At 39.5% G+C, this 12,393-nt stretch overlaps 1 protein-coding gene across 10 annotated transcripts in view; it reads left to right on the top strand.

Moving 5' to 3' along the window:
* The window catches only part of KCNIP4 (potassium voltage-gated channel interacting protein 4), a 447,064-nt gene that overhangs the window by 430,686 nt on the left and 3,985 nt on the right, over positions 1-12,393 (top strand). For all 10 annotated transcript variants that reach the window (XM_062636492.1, XM_062636485.1, XM_062636487.1 and 7 more), the window contains 3 exons: positions 7,431-7,538; positions 8,638-8,742; positions 9,045-9,107. In XM_062636492.1, the coding sequence (XP_062492476.1) occupies positions 7,431-7,538; positions 8,638-8,742; positions 9,045-9,107 (276 nt within the window). The remainder of the gene's footprint in view (positions 1-7,430; positions 7,539-8,637; positions 8,743-9,044; positions 9,108-12,393) is intronic.

The raw sequence follows: 12,393 nt of genomic DNA, 5'->3' as shown, positions 1-12,393 counted from the left end.
ATGCAATATAGAAGGAGATGCCTCACCAAGCAGATAGGTGCACTGCAATTGGGAATCTATACTTCACATGGAACCATAACCAGATCGTTTTGTGGGGGGTTATTTGCATTTATTTAGAAAAACAAGAACACTTTCTACATGTTTCATGGGCAGCTGGAATCAATGGGCTCTGTGTGAAGGTAGAAACAGGAATGGAGGTTTTATTCATTTCTTCTCTCCATAAGCTATTTCTACAAGGAATCTTTCTAGTTAAATCAGCAAAAGCAGAAGTAATGAGAGAAAACATTTTCAGCATCAGTATTTTAGAAGTATTTCTGCTGTTAACATTAAGAATAATGAGAATAAAAGAAGCTTTTGTCTCTTTCCTGAACAATTTGTTGACGTTTGTATCTCAGATAGAAAGCTTTAAGAAATGCCGTAAATACGAATCCCTTTCTAAGGGATTTGAATATCTCGAAAGTGCAGGTCTGTGTACAAAAAAGGCTTTGGAATAAAACAAACCAGGAAAATAAAAGAAGCAGTGGGGTTTTTGTCGTTGACAAGACAGATTTCCAGCTTACTTTTGTTCAATATAGACTCAAAAGAGTGATACAGGCTTTGCTATTATTTGCACTAACAATTTAATATAACAACTGATGATGGAAAATGCTCTCTTCTATGTAAAAAGGATATGAAAAACTGAAATGGTACTGAAAGAATGTAGGTGAGAATGAGATTTTTGGTGTTGCACTCTCATTTTTCTAATGAAGCAGTGGTAACTGGGGTTGTGGGGAAGAAAAAAGGGAGAATTTGTTCCAGCTTTTTGCTCTTTTTTCCTCAAATTTTCAATCATCAGCAATGAAGTGTTAGACTTTAGGACAACTTAAACACATGCCATCATTGGATGAGATTGCCTAGTGAGATTGCTATGTCCTTAAGAGTTTTGTCATCCCTAAATCTCTATATGCTCTGATAAGAGTCAGTCCCTCCAACTGAAGCATTTTATGTAGCATAAAAAATAAACTCATGAAACTGCTTGAACCTATATCTCCATATCCCATACTTGTATCAATTTTGACACCAATTTATTTCCAAAATTAGTTATGCCAACTAGTTTTGCTTTTAACATCAGTGAGAAAATTTCAGACAACCCATGACCCAGCCATTGAAGGGGTCTTTTGGCTTATTAGTGAACTTTTTTAATCAGACAGAGAGAGATGTGACAGCAAAGTTTTCACTTGCTGCATGAATTTTATAACTGAACCAAAATGAAGACCTGGCCCTCAAGCCTATTTATAGAGCCAGGAAAATTGAGGCTAATTAACTTCAATACTCAAATGTAAAGCACATTACAACTACATGCAAATATCCAAATCAGTTTAGTTTGTTGTAGCTGCAGGTTAAGGGTATTCTGAATGTGATCTTGATGAGGGGAAGGTCACTCAGTAATCCCACTGTCAGTGCCTTAAACTGCAAAGCTGTGCCCAAATGCAATGGAGATGTTTAAAGGTTTTTGACACTTAAACAAAATCAAACTTACATTTGTTTCTCCAAAAGTGAATTCTTAGCAAAGAATTTAGCAAAGGATTTTCTGATTCCTTTATTCAAGAGAGTTTGTGGGTCAGGGTTAAAGGGAATATAGCTATGGGAGACATTACTGTGGGGATCTGTTACAAACTACCTGATCAAGGAGAACCTGTGGATTAAGCACTCTATAGACAGGTAGGAAAAGCCTCATGCTCACAGGCCCTTGTTCTCATGGGGGACTTCAACCACCCTGACATCTGTTGGAAGGACGGTACGGTAGATGTCATCTACCTGGACTTGTGCAAAGCATTCAACACTGTCCCACACGACATCCTTGTCTCTAAATTGGAGAGACATCAATTTGATGGATGGACCACTCGGTGGATAAAGAACTGGCTGGATGGCTGTAGGCAAAGAGTTGTGGTCAATGGCTCAATGTCCAGCTGGAGACCAGTAATGAGTGGTGTCCCTCAGGGATCGGTGTTGGGACTGGTCTTGTTCAACATCTTCGTCGCTGACATGGACAGTGGGATTGAGTGCGCCCTCAGCAAGTTTGCCAATGACACCAAGCTGTGTGGTTCGGTTGATACGCTGGAGGGAAGGAATGTCATCCAGAGGGACCTTGACACGCTTGGGAGGTGGGCTGATGCCAGCCTTATGAATTTTAACCATGCCAAGTGCAAGGTCCTACACCTGGATCAGAGCAATCCCAGGCACAGCTACAGGTTGGGCAGAGAAGAGATTCAGAGCAGCCCTGTGGAGAAGGACTTGGGGGTGCTGGTCGATGAGAAAATGAACGTGGGCCGGCAGTGTGCGCTCGCAGCCCAGAAAGCCAACCGTATCCTGGGCTGCATCGAAAGGAGCGTGACCAGCAGGTTGAAGGAGGTGATCCTGCCCCTCTACTCTGCTCTCGTGAGACCTCACTTGGAGTATTGTGTGCAGTTCTGGTGTCCTCAACATAAAAAGGACAGGGAACTGTTGGAACAAGTCCAGAGGAGGGCCACGAGGATGATCAGGGGACTGGAGCACCTCCTGTATGAAGATCGGCTGAGGAAGTTGGGGCTGTTCAGCCTGGAGAAGAGAAGGCTGCGTGGAGACCTCATAGCAGCCTTCCAGTATCTGAAGGGGGTCTATAAGGATGCTGGGGAGGGACTCTTCATTAGGGACTGTAGTGACAGGACAAGGGGTAATGGGTTCAAACTTAAACAGGGGAAGTTTAGATTGGATATAAGGAGGAAATTCTTTCCTGTTAGGGTGGTGAGGCACTGGAATCGGTTGCCCAGGGAGGTTGTGAATGCTCCATCTGTGGCAGTGTTCAAGGCCAGGTTGGACAGAGCCTTGGGTGACATGGTTTAGTGTGAGGTGTCCCTGCCCACGGCAGGGGGGTTGGAACTTGATGATCTTAAGGTCCTTTCCAACCCTAACTATTCTATGATTCTATGATTCTATTCCTCAATTGTTACCTGAGAATTTTGCATTAATTAACAAATTAACAAGCATGTTAACTCGGTTCAATAGGACAGTTCAGATCTTAATCAAACACAACTTTGATATTTCAGTACAGTGATAAACAGGCATTGTCTGCAAGGCAGTAACATGAGGATAGCAATTTAATGAATAGTTAGAATGGTTTGCATTGGAAGGGACCCTAAAGATCATCCAGTTCCACTCCTGCTGCCATGGGCAGAGACACCTTCCACTACACCAGGTTGCTCAAAGCCCTGTCCTACCTGGCCTTGAACATTTCCACGGATGGGGCACCTACAGCTTCTCTGGGCAACCTGTGCCAGTGCCTCACCACCCTCACAGTGAAGAATTTTTTCCTAGTATCTAATCTAAATCCCCCTTCTGTCAGCTTAAAGCCATTCCCCTTTTTCTGTCCCTTCATGCCCTTGTAAAAAATCCCTCCCAGATTTCTTGTAGGTCCCTTTTAGGCTCTGGAAGCTGCTCTAAGATCATCCCAGAGCCTTCTCCAGACTGAACAAGCCCAGCTCTCTCAGCCTGTCTCCATAGGAGAGGTGCTCCAGCTCTCTTATCATCTTCTTGCCCCTCCTTTGGACTCAGTCCAGCAGGTCCACATCCTTCTTTTGTTGTGGCCCCAGACCTGAATGCAGTACTCCAAGTGGGGTCTCATGAGAGTAGAGGGGCAGGATCACCTCCTTCAACCTGCTGGTCATGATCCTTTTGATGCAGCCCAGTATGTGGTTGGCTTTCTGTGCTGCAAGCGAACACTGCCAGCTCATGCTGAGCTCTTTGTCATCCATCATCCCCAAGTCTTTCTCCTCATGGCTGCTCTGAATCCGTTCTCTGCTCAGCCTGTGTTTGTACTTGAGATTGCCTTGACCCAGGTGCAGGACCTTGCACTTGGTCTTGTTGAACTTCATGAGGTTTACAAGTGCAGTTCTCTGTGTTCAGTGCAAAAAGTCCTGTTCATGTCATGTAGGAAATGAGCTAATAGTGATCTCATAAGCATTTTAATTCCAGCTGTAGCTACAAAGAAATATATTTCCTCTTACTCTTTGTTTTGTGCATGCCAGGGCTTTACCACTTGTGGGACTGACATTCATCACTTGGTGCCTTTCCAAAATCCCAAGGTCTAAATCCAAAAATTGATTTAGGTGCCTGCCTACCTACATCTGGTATTGAACGGAGGATCAGGTGAAATAATTTTAAGCTTTCCTATAGGTATATGGACAGCATACTATTAAGCTTGTTAATTAATTTATTAATGAACTAGCTTTCCCCAAAGATTTGATAAAGTAATCAGAAAGTCATCAACAACCTTTCTAAGAGATAATTAATCACTCCTAGAAAAACAACCCAAACAAATACAAGTCAATCCCAAATGACAACCAGAGGCTCTATACAGCTGTAGTGCAGAACGGAAATATGAGCAGGTTGTGATACTGAGCACAAAGAGCCTCTGGTACAGGTGAGGCTGTCACCCTTCAGTGAGACATCCCCCTTTCTTGCAGAATCAAAGTTAAGCATAGGAGAGTTTGGCATTTAATGGAGGTCTTCATAGGTATTAGCATGCTCATCAGGTGCTCAGCTGAGCAAGACTGTCCCTCTCGATAGACAATGTTGGCATCTTTAAGGCATGTAGGTGTCTAAGAAGTACTGAGAATCTTATTTAAAAAATAAATAAGCTCTATAAGTAGAATTCCTCTCTCCAGAATCAGTTAGAATCATTCAATCATAGGATAGAATCATAGAATAGTTAGGGTTGGAAAGGACCTTAAGATCACATAGTTCCAACCCCCCTGCCATGGGTAGAGACACCTCACACTAAACTATTCCAGCCAAGGCTCTGTTCAACCCCAACTATGAACACTGCCAGGAATGGGATGTTCACAACATCCTTGATCAATCCATTCCAGTGCCTCACCACCCTAACAGGAAAGAACTTCCTCCTTATATCTAATCTAAACTGCCGCTGTTTAAGTTTGGACCTGTTACCCCTTGTACTACCACTACAGTTCCTATTGAAGAGTTGTCTAAACCAGAAATGAAAGCACATCTGGCTACTCTGATACTGTAATGGGGAGTTAGGTTCATGCTGCCTTCTAAATGGTGTGCCTGATTCGTGTGTCACTGAGTTGATGGTAACAAGCATATAGACAGACATTCTCTGAGCTTAGCTGCTACCCCCACCACCATTGCTTTACTACAGGGTTCTGCAGTGGATTACTCGCTTAACAGCTAGCATAGGTATATTGCTCCTGACATACACATTGCCTTCCACTATGCAGAGCATTTTTCCCTTTGAGGATCTAGTCCAAAATACCCTGTGGATTTTGCCTATGTCAATTGAATCAGATTTTCTGCTTCTATATGATTTTATTTCTGTATTTTTCAATTGCATGAAATTAAGTACATAGAAAAGTTACCCCCGCTCTTATCATAAATCCTTTCTGTTTTTCCTGAGATGGCTCCTGTACAACACTCAGATGAAGTCAGTGCATCTGAACTGAACTATATATGACTCTCAAGCATTGTTGGTGCAACATGAAAGGAGATGACCCATTCTTGCAATGTTTAGAGCACACACCTGGAAGGTTTTTGAATTGTCTCACCTTTTATAAGGACAGTCGGCATCATGCAAAACAGCATAAGTTCAAGGGGGTTTATGCATGGTTTTCAAAACCTATGATAGAAGGGCAGCTTTGCAAATGGGGATACAAATGATGCCAGGAAGACAGCTAACTTACAGGTGATGCAGTGATGCAAAAGAAAGGAAAAAACAGAAATAATAATAAAGAAAAATATAATAATAAGAAAGAAAAAAAAAAGAAAAATATATATGGTTCAAGTAGAATAAGTGCAAAAATGTTGCTGGTACCAAATTAAAAAAATAATTCAGAGTTCTGAACTATAATACTCTAAGGAAATAAAGTTACTGCAGACTGTTGGTAAGGACTTCAGGAAAAGCCACATCAAGAATGTGAAACAGTGCAGAAAAGATTCAAAGACATAGTACTGAATTAAAAAGGTTAATTGCTAATGCTGTAAGGTGATCAAATCTGTTCTGAACTTTTTGAACATTTTAATACTTAGTAGTACATTGTTAAAGAGCTTTTGGAGATTTAAGCCTGTGATCCTCAATTAGTCATTGAGATGTAGACAAGTTGAGCAAAAAACTCTTTCAAGATTCATGTATCCATTTACCCCAAAGGGCACATATACCAATGACAGGCTGAGCAAACCACTTGAATTGTTAAGAAGCCTGAAGCTGTCAAAGGAGCTGTCTGTCCCTACTAGAGGCCATGATATCTGTGTATGTGTCACTTTATTGGGTATACTTGACTGTGAAGTACATCAGACCTTTGTAATTGGTGTCTAACCTCAGTGCAGTCTTTTCCATTGTTACTGTTTTAAGGAAGTGCATAAACTTTGCTGGTGCCAGTAAGAATTTTTTCAGCTTTTATTGTGTCCGTTTTAATGTTACTCTAAGACATCTTGTATGTCTTAAGCAATGGCATAGAAGTGCACACTTAAATATAAACTCTTGCCATATTCTGCTCAACCTATTATGGGGAGAGTTTCACAGATTTATGGGTTTACAAGCTTATCAAATGGAAAAGGGGGAGAAGATAGGAAGGAAAACATTGTTTAAAAAAAGTTAATATGCTAAGAAATACAGAAGACAGGTGATGGCATATCCCAGTTGATATCTTCCCCCATCTGGAAGATGCTTACTAAATGTAGATAAGGTTTGTGCTGTCTAAAGAGTATTAATTATGAAACAAAAATCTATACCTATATATAATGTCAAAAGTCTTCTGATTTATTTCTGTGGAATAGCTCTACAATAATAGAGCTTTGGTGGGTCACAAAAGCTTTAAGATTATACACATCATAAATATTACTCCCTATAAAACCTGCAATAAAAGTTTTAAGTATTGAGGTGTACTGTAGCATACATGAAATTTCAGATGTTGGCTGAAACAGATTCATCTAAGAGGTCTGGGACCACATATCCCACTTCCAACAAGGTATAGATTTAACAAGAATTTAATGTTCCTTAGTAAGTAGTTCTCCCAAAATTGGTCTCCTGTGCTTATTCTAACTGCCACTTGAGCTATTTTTTGGGCCATTAAACCATGGGAATTGCTTTTCCCTGGTATTAATTTGAGGAACTGCTTATGTGAGGCATTTCAGAGGATAAATCCACTAACAGAAAATTATGGCTTATTTTATAGAAAATTAATTTACTTATTAATTATGAGTGTGGCAAACAGTGCTCAGATTGTTAATTATTTGAAAAAACAGCAATCCTTAAGACTTACTGTGAAGGAAAAAAAAATAGAAACAACCCATTTTTCCAGACACCTGTGCTTCTGGGAAATGTACTGTTATGGATTTCTGGGTGTTTGTGAAAAACTGCTCAGTTCCAAACTGACCAAGACCTCTTGTCTATTTAGGATTTTGTTATGGGTCTCTCAATTTTACTCCGAGGGACAGTACAAGAGAAACTGAAGTGGGCTTTCAATTTGTATGATATAAATAAGGATGGATATATAACTAAAGAGGTAAGGCCTACTTTTTACACTAATCACTGAAAATAGAGGTTGTATATGTAAATCTTGCTTTCAAAGAAGAATGGCTTCACTGTCAGATTAGACAGATTAACAAATAAACATATTATGAAACTAGACATGCTAAAAATAAAGCAATTTTCTCATTTTGAAAGCATATATAAAAATTGAAAAGGGGAAATCTTCACATAAAATGTAAAAGGTCAGGTTCTTCAGGTACAGAAATGTTTGGCTTCAACTTATGCCTATGTACTTGCACATAGAGTGACTAGAGTAAATTAGTCTGGTAGGCTATTTGGACAGAAAAAGTACCTGGGCCATAATTGTTACTCATTTTATGAATCTATGTCTAAAAATTTTTATTTGAAACAAAATTTATATCAAAAGATTTCTACATCTTTTATTCTGGAAAGATTCAAACGTACTTAAATTACAGTGGGACCGAATAAGTGCTTTCATAATGTCATGGTTTAAGACACACAAAAATAGAACTTTTTTCAAAGTGGGTCTTTATGTAAATATTACACTTATAATTTTACACTTTTAGAAAAATCATAATTATTACAAAAGGGTGATCTATAGAATAATTTCACAGCATACTGGCAGAAGACTTGTTTTTATAATTATTCTATTTTTTACAAGCCATTCTGTTAACAAAATTCAAAGCTTTTGATGTGAAAGGAAGACTCTGCTTATGTGCAAGTGTATGCATGGGTGTTTCTGTTTTCTTTATGAAAACCTCAGTTGTAAGAAGCTGATGTGCTTTGACCATTCACTTGGTGTTACAGAACTTCTTCTGTTTAGTTTTCTTAACAAGACCTCAGGAGATTCTTCCCACAATCCATTTAAAATCAAAATTATACATCTGCATGTATTTAAGAAGTATGTCTATGAAAACTGAACAAACATGCTAGAATTTCTAGGAACATAGTAACATAGCAGCTCCTCCTTGAAGCTGTTCAGATATAAAATAACAGGCACAATCTCAAAATTTTATTCTAAGATGTAAATCCTAAAATAATTTTTGTGGTCTGTGTTAAAGCAGTATCTACAATGCACCTTACGTTACACAGACATATTGTTTTTTCTTCAGGAAATGCTTGATATCATGAAAGCAATATATGATATGATGGGAAAATGCACCTATCCTGTTCTCAAGGAAGATGCACCTAGACAACACGTGGAAACGTTTTTCCAGGTGGGTTGCGTAACATAGAGCCAAAAACCAGCTCTGTTAGCAGGTATATATATCCTACCAATTTTATAATCCATATTCTTCTCTGTGGTTCTGTCCCACATCTCTCAGATCTACACATCACACCTTGCTTTTTCAACAATAAGCTCCTTATGCTTATTCTACAATGTCACTTACCACATCTTTACAGCATTTTGGCCTGGTTATCCCTTAGGCTGACATATAGCTAAAACTGATAATAAAAATTACTTGTTTTACACAGGATTTCAGGAGGATAAACATACATTCTTATTCTTTCTCAACAGAAAATGGACAAAAACAAAGATGGAGTAGTTACCATAGATGAATTCATAGAGAGCTGCCAGAAAGTAAGTACCCAGTGATAAGTATTGAACTTTTATCTGTTAATGCTGTCAGGTGTATCGTAGCACTACACAGATTTCTGGAGTGACAGTGATGGTAATCCTAATAACCAGAGGCAGTATTTTCCCAAGGTAGAGTATGTATGTACACCATTACAGAAAAACACTAAACAATCTAAATAAATTTGTGTCCTGAATCTCTAGAAGAAATGCTATATGCAAGCTGTCATTACTTAAGGGAAAACTGTCCGCATCCCTGGTCTCTTTAGCAGTGCTTTGTTTGTATTTGATGGCAGAAGGTTTCTTCACATTCAGATAAATATTTATTTCTATCTTCTGCCCGTGCTGGGGAACACATCCCTCTTACAATTGGCATACAGGCATAGCAATAATAATAATATTAATACTGCTTGAAAATTTGTCATCTATAGGAGTTTTCTCCACCAGCAAATCATGACATGCTGGAGGCCTTAAAAAGCAAGAGTACAAGGAGTTTGCAGTGCTGGATGGCAGGAGTTAACAGCAGGCAAGTTTTGTCAAGGCAAGGGAGTGAGAACTGATTGTGATTATCAGTTGCAAGTGTTTATACTATGGAGGTGGCTGTTAATTTCCTTCAGCTGCTGAAAGCAGCTCCTTGCCTCCAGAACCAGGAATGAGAATAAACTTCTGCATCAGGAATTGCAGCCTGTTTTTGCTCCTCTGCCCTTCAGAGACTAGCCTGCACTCAGACCAGGAGATGTTATAAGGAAAGGTAAGTTGTATTTTCAGAAACATAAGGAACTACTGTTAATTTGTCAGTTAAAAATGCAAGAAACAGGATATAGTGCAGAATAATGATGATGACTCTGGTGTGATAAGAGGTTATTAAATACTGTAAATTGTCATGTTAGATCCAGTGATAAGGTAATCATACATTATCAAAATTGATGTAGCAAATAAACCCAACACCATTTGTAACAGTGATAAATATAAGGAATCATTACAGTGTTCTACTGATCCCTTTTCCAGGCTGATTAATATGAAGCTGACATAGACCAGCAATATGGCCTCTGTGTGTTGCTTAACTCCTATACCGAGAGTAGTAGACAAGAGTCAGGAGAGAATAAGACTAGCAAGATAAATGCAGTTAGTGAGTGGTAAGATTTTTAATAATTTGTAATAGGGAAAGGTGAAAAGGAAACAGAAAAGAAGTTCTAGAATTGTTCTATTTTTATATGCCTCTGTAGTTATTCCTTGGGGTTGCTCTCATGAGCACAGCCGCCTAGCAAGTGATTCTGTTTGATTTTAATCCGTTGATTTTGGGGGATGAAACTATTCTGTGGCTATTCTTTATACGCTTAGCAATTCATACTGGGTAATGTCTTGACTGTCAGCAGTGCTCTACTGCACTGGCTCTAGCTTGTCAGTCTTGTTCTTGCTCTGCTAAAGCCGAGTGATCATTAGAAACGGAGAAGAGATTCATTTCCCAGCTGAGAGTCTGCAAAGTTCTGGAAGTTAAATGACAGATTAATCTGGATATGACAGCAATTATGGTGATGGGCTGAGTGATTCATTTATGAAGAAAATTAGTACCTTCAGAAAGGAATTGCCTGGTCTCCTTTTCCAATGTGGTTCGACAGGTTCGTACGTCTCTTAGATTTCTTACTTACCTCTTCTGAGTATTCAAAGTATATGGGAGAGAGATGTTCTCTAAACTGCTACATGACAGACAACGTTCTCATTGTGACACTTGCCTTCAGTTGCTTTTAACTTCAAAGGTGGCAATGTTTTTTGATACAAAAGTATCTCGCTGCCTAAATTTTTATTTCTCTACCTACTAAGACCTGGTCTTCTATAAAGACATCTGAGCTGCAAAGTGTGTAATTCATGCTTGTATCAAGACTTGGTTGAGAAATGAGATTTGGGGTTAGGAGTCAAGCTGAATCCTTCAAGAAACTTGATTCAGGTGTTAACATGGCTTCAGCCATTTTTCACATTACATTTTTCACAAAGGACAGTATTGGCTGCTTTTTTTTAAAACACAGCTGTAGGAAAACCTTTTTTTAATATCTTAATAGGTACAAGGCTGACCTAAAAAGGTAAGGTTCATGTTCCTGTCTTGCCTCCGCATGCAGTGAATCACACCACTCCAGGAGGTGTCTCATCTTTCATAAGCATTTAATAATGCCAAAAGCAAAAGTAAATGATCCTGTGATCTTTCCTGTAGTAAATCTGCCTGTGCTTTAGACCTATTATGCAATATTTTTATGTTTTCTATATGTTCTGATGTTATGTAAAATAGTGCTTACTTATTGCCCTTCACTCAGTATCTTTTCTGAGCTGTACTCATTGTTCAAGTTTTCTTCCCAGGGAAACCAGCCCACACTCTTAATCACACTTGGCCCTCTCTCTACACCACTGCTAGTTCTATTAACTATTGCTTATCAAACTCAGGATGTTCAGGACAGTGGCACAGCACATCTGCTGCTCTCTAGGCTTTGACAGCTGTGGTGGTACTTTATTAAAAAAGGCACGTGTGCATGATATTCAGATATGCTCTGTTGTGTCCCTTCTCGCTCTTAAAGTAAACACACTCTGAATACAGAGACTTCACTTCAGGTTCCTGGAATAGGTTCTTGAGATTTTTTTGCAACATCAGGAGTCTCTGGTGTGTTCTTAACCACTCATACACACATGTGCCTTTTTAATAAAGTACGTAGTACTTTGTGCTAAGTACTAGTTTGGCACAGTTATCACTGCAGTAGCACTGTACAGTCTGAAGTATACAGCAAGTTCAAGACTCTTAATTCACGGTCCCAATACAAAGAATGGGCTGTCCACTCACAGAATGTTGAACAGCTATGTAGGGATTTACAAATCATTCAGGTTTTCAGCATGGTCGTCTCTGGTCACGGGGTATAAGGAACACTCTTTGCCCACAGTTAAGTGAAGACAGCAAAAATGTCCTCCCTCTATCTGGACAAGGAATGTGTATGACCTGATTTCTCTGTCCTCCCTACCCATGTGCTTGAATGCCAGTCTGCCATTCAGACTCTAGGAGTCTAGCTGCTCCCACAGCAAAAACAGCCCTAGGTATGCTGGACTGAGCCCCCAAAAGCAGGTGCTCTATGTCCTGCTTTGGATAAGGTACCAAACAGCAGAGAGAGGTCTTGGGAAACAGTAGTTCTGTAACTTGAGGGTGAGGTGCTCCTCAGTTCTCCACCTTCCTCCTTTCACAGCTTGGTACTGGCGGAAAATGCTCTGACTCAGGCATTGCTTCCTATCTACAGCAGCACTACTACAGAGGCAAAGG

Source organism: Pezoporus occidentalis, unplaced genomic scaffold, assembly GCF_034315485.1.
Source record: "Pezoporus occidentalis ecotype Australia unplaced genomic scaffold, CSIRO_AGI_Poc_V1 ctg48, whole genome shotgun sequence".
Classification (NCBI taxonomy): Eukaryota; Metazoa; Chordata; class Aves; order Psittaciformes; family Psittacidae; genus Pezoporus; species Pezoporus occidentalis.
The sequence above is the reverse complement of the archived record's forward strand: the minus strand, read 5'-3'. Positions and strand labels throughout refer to the sequence as shown.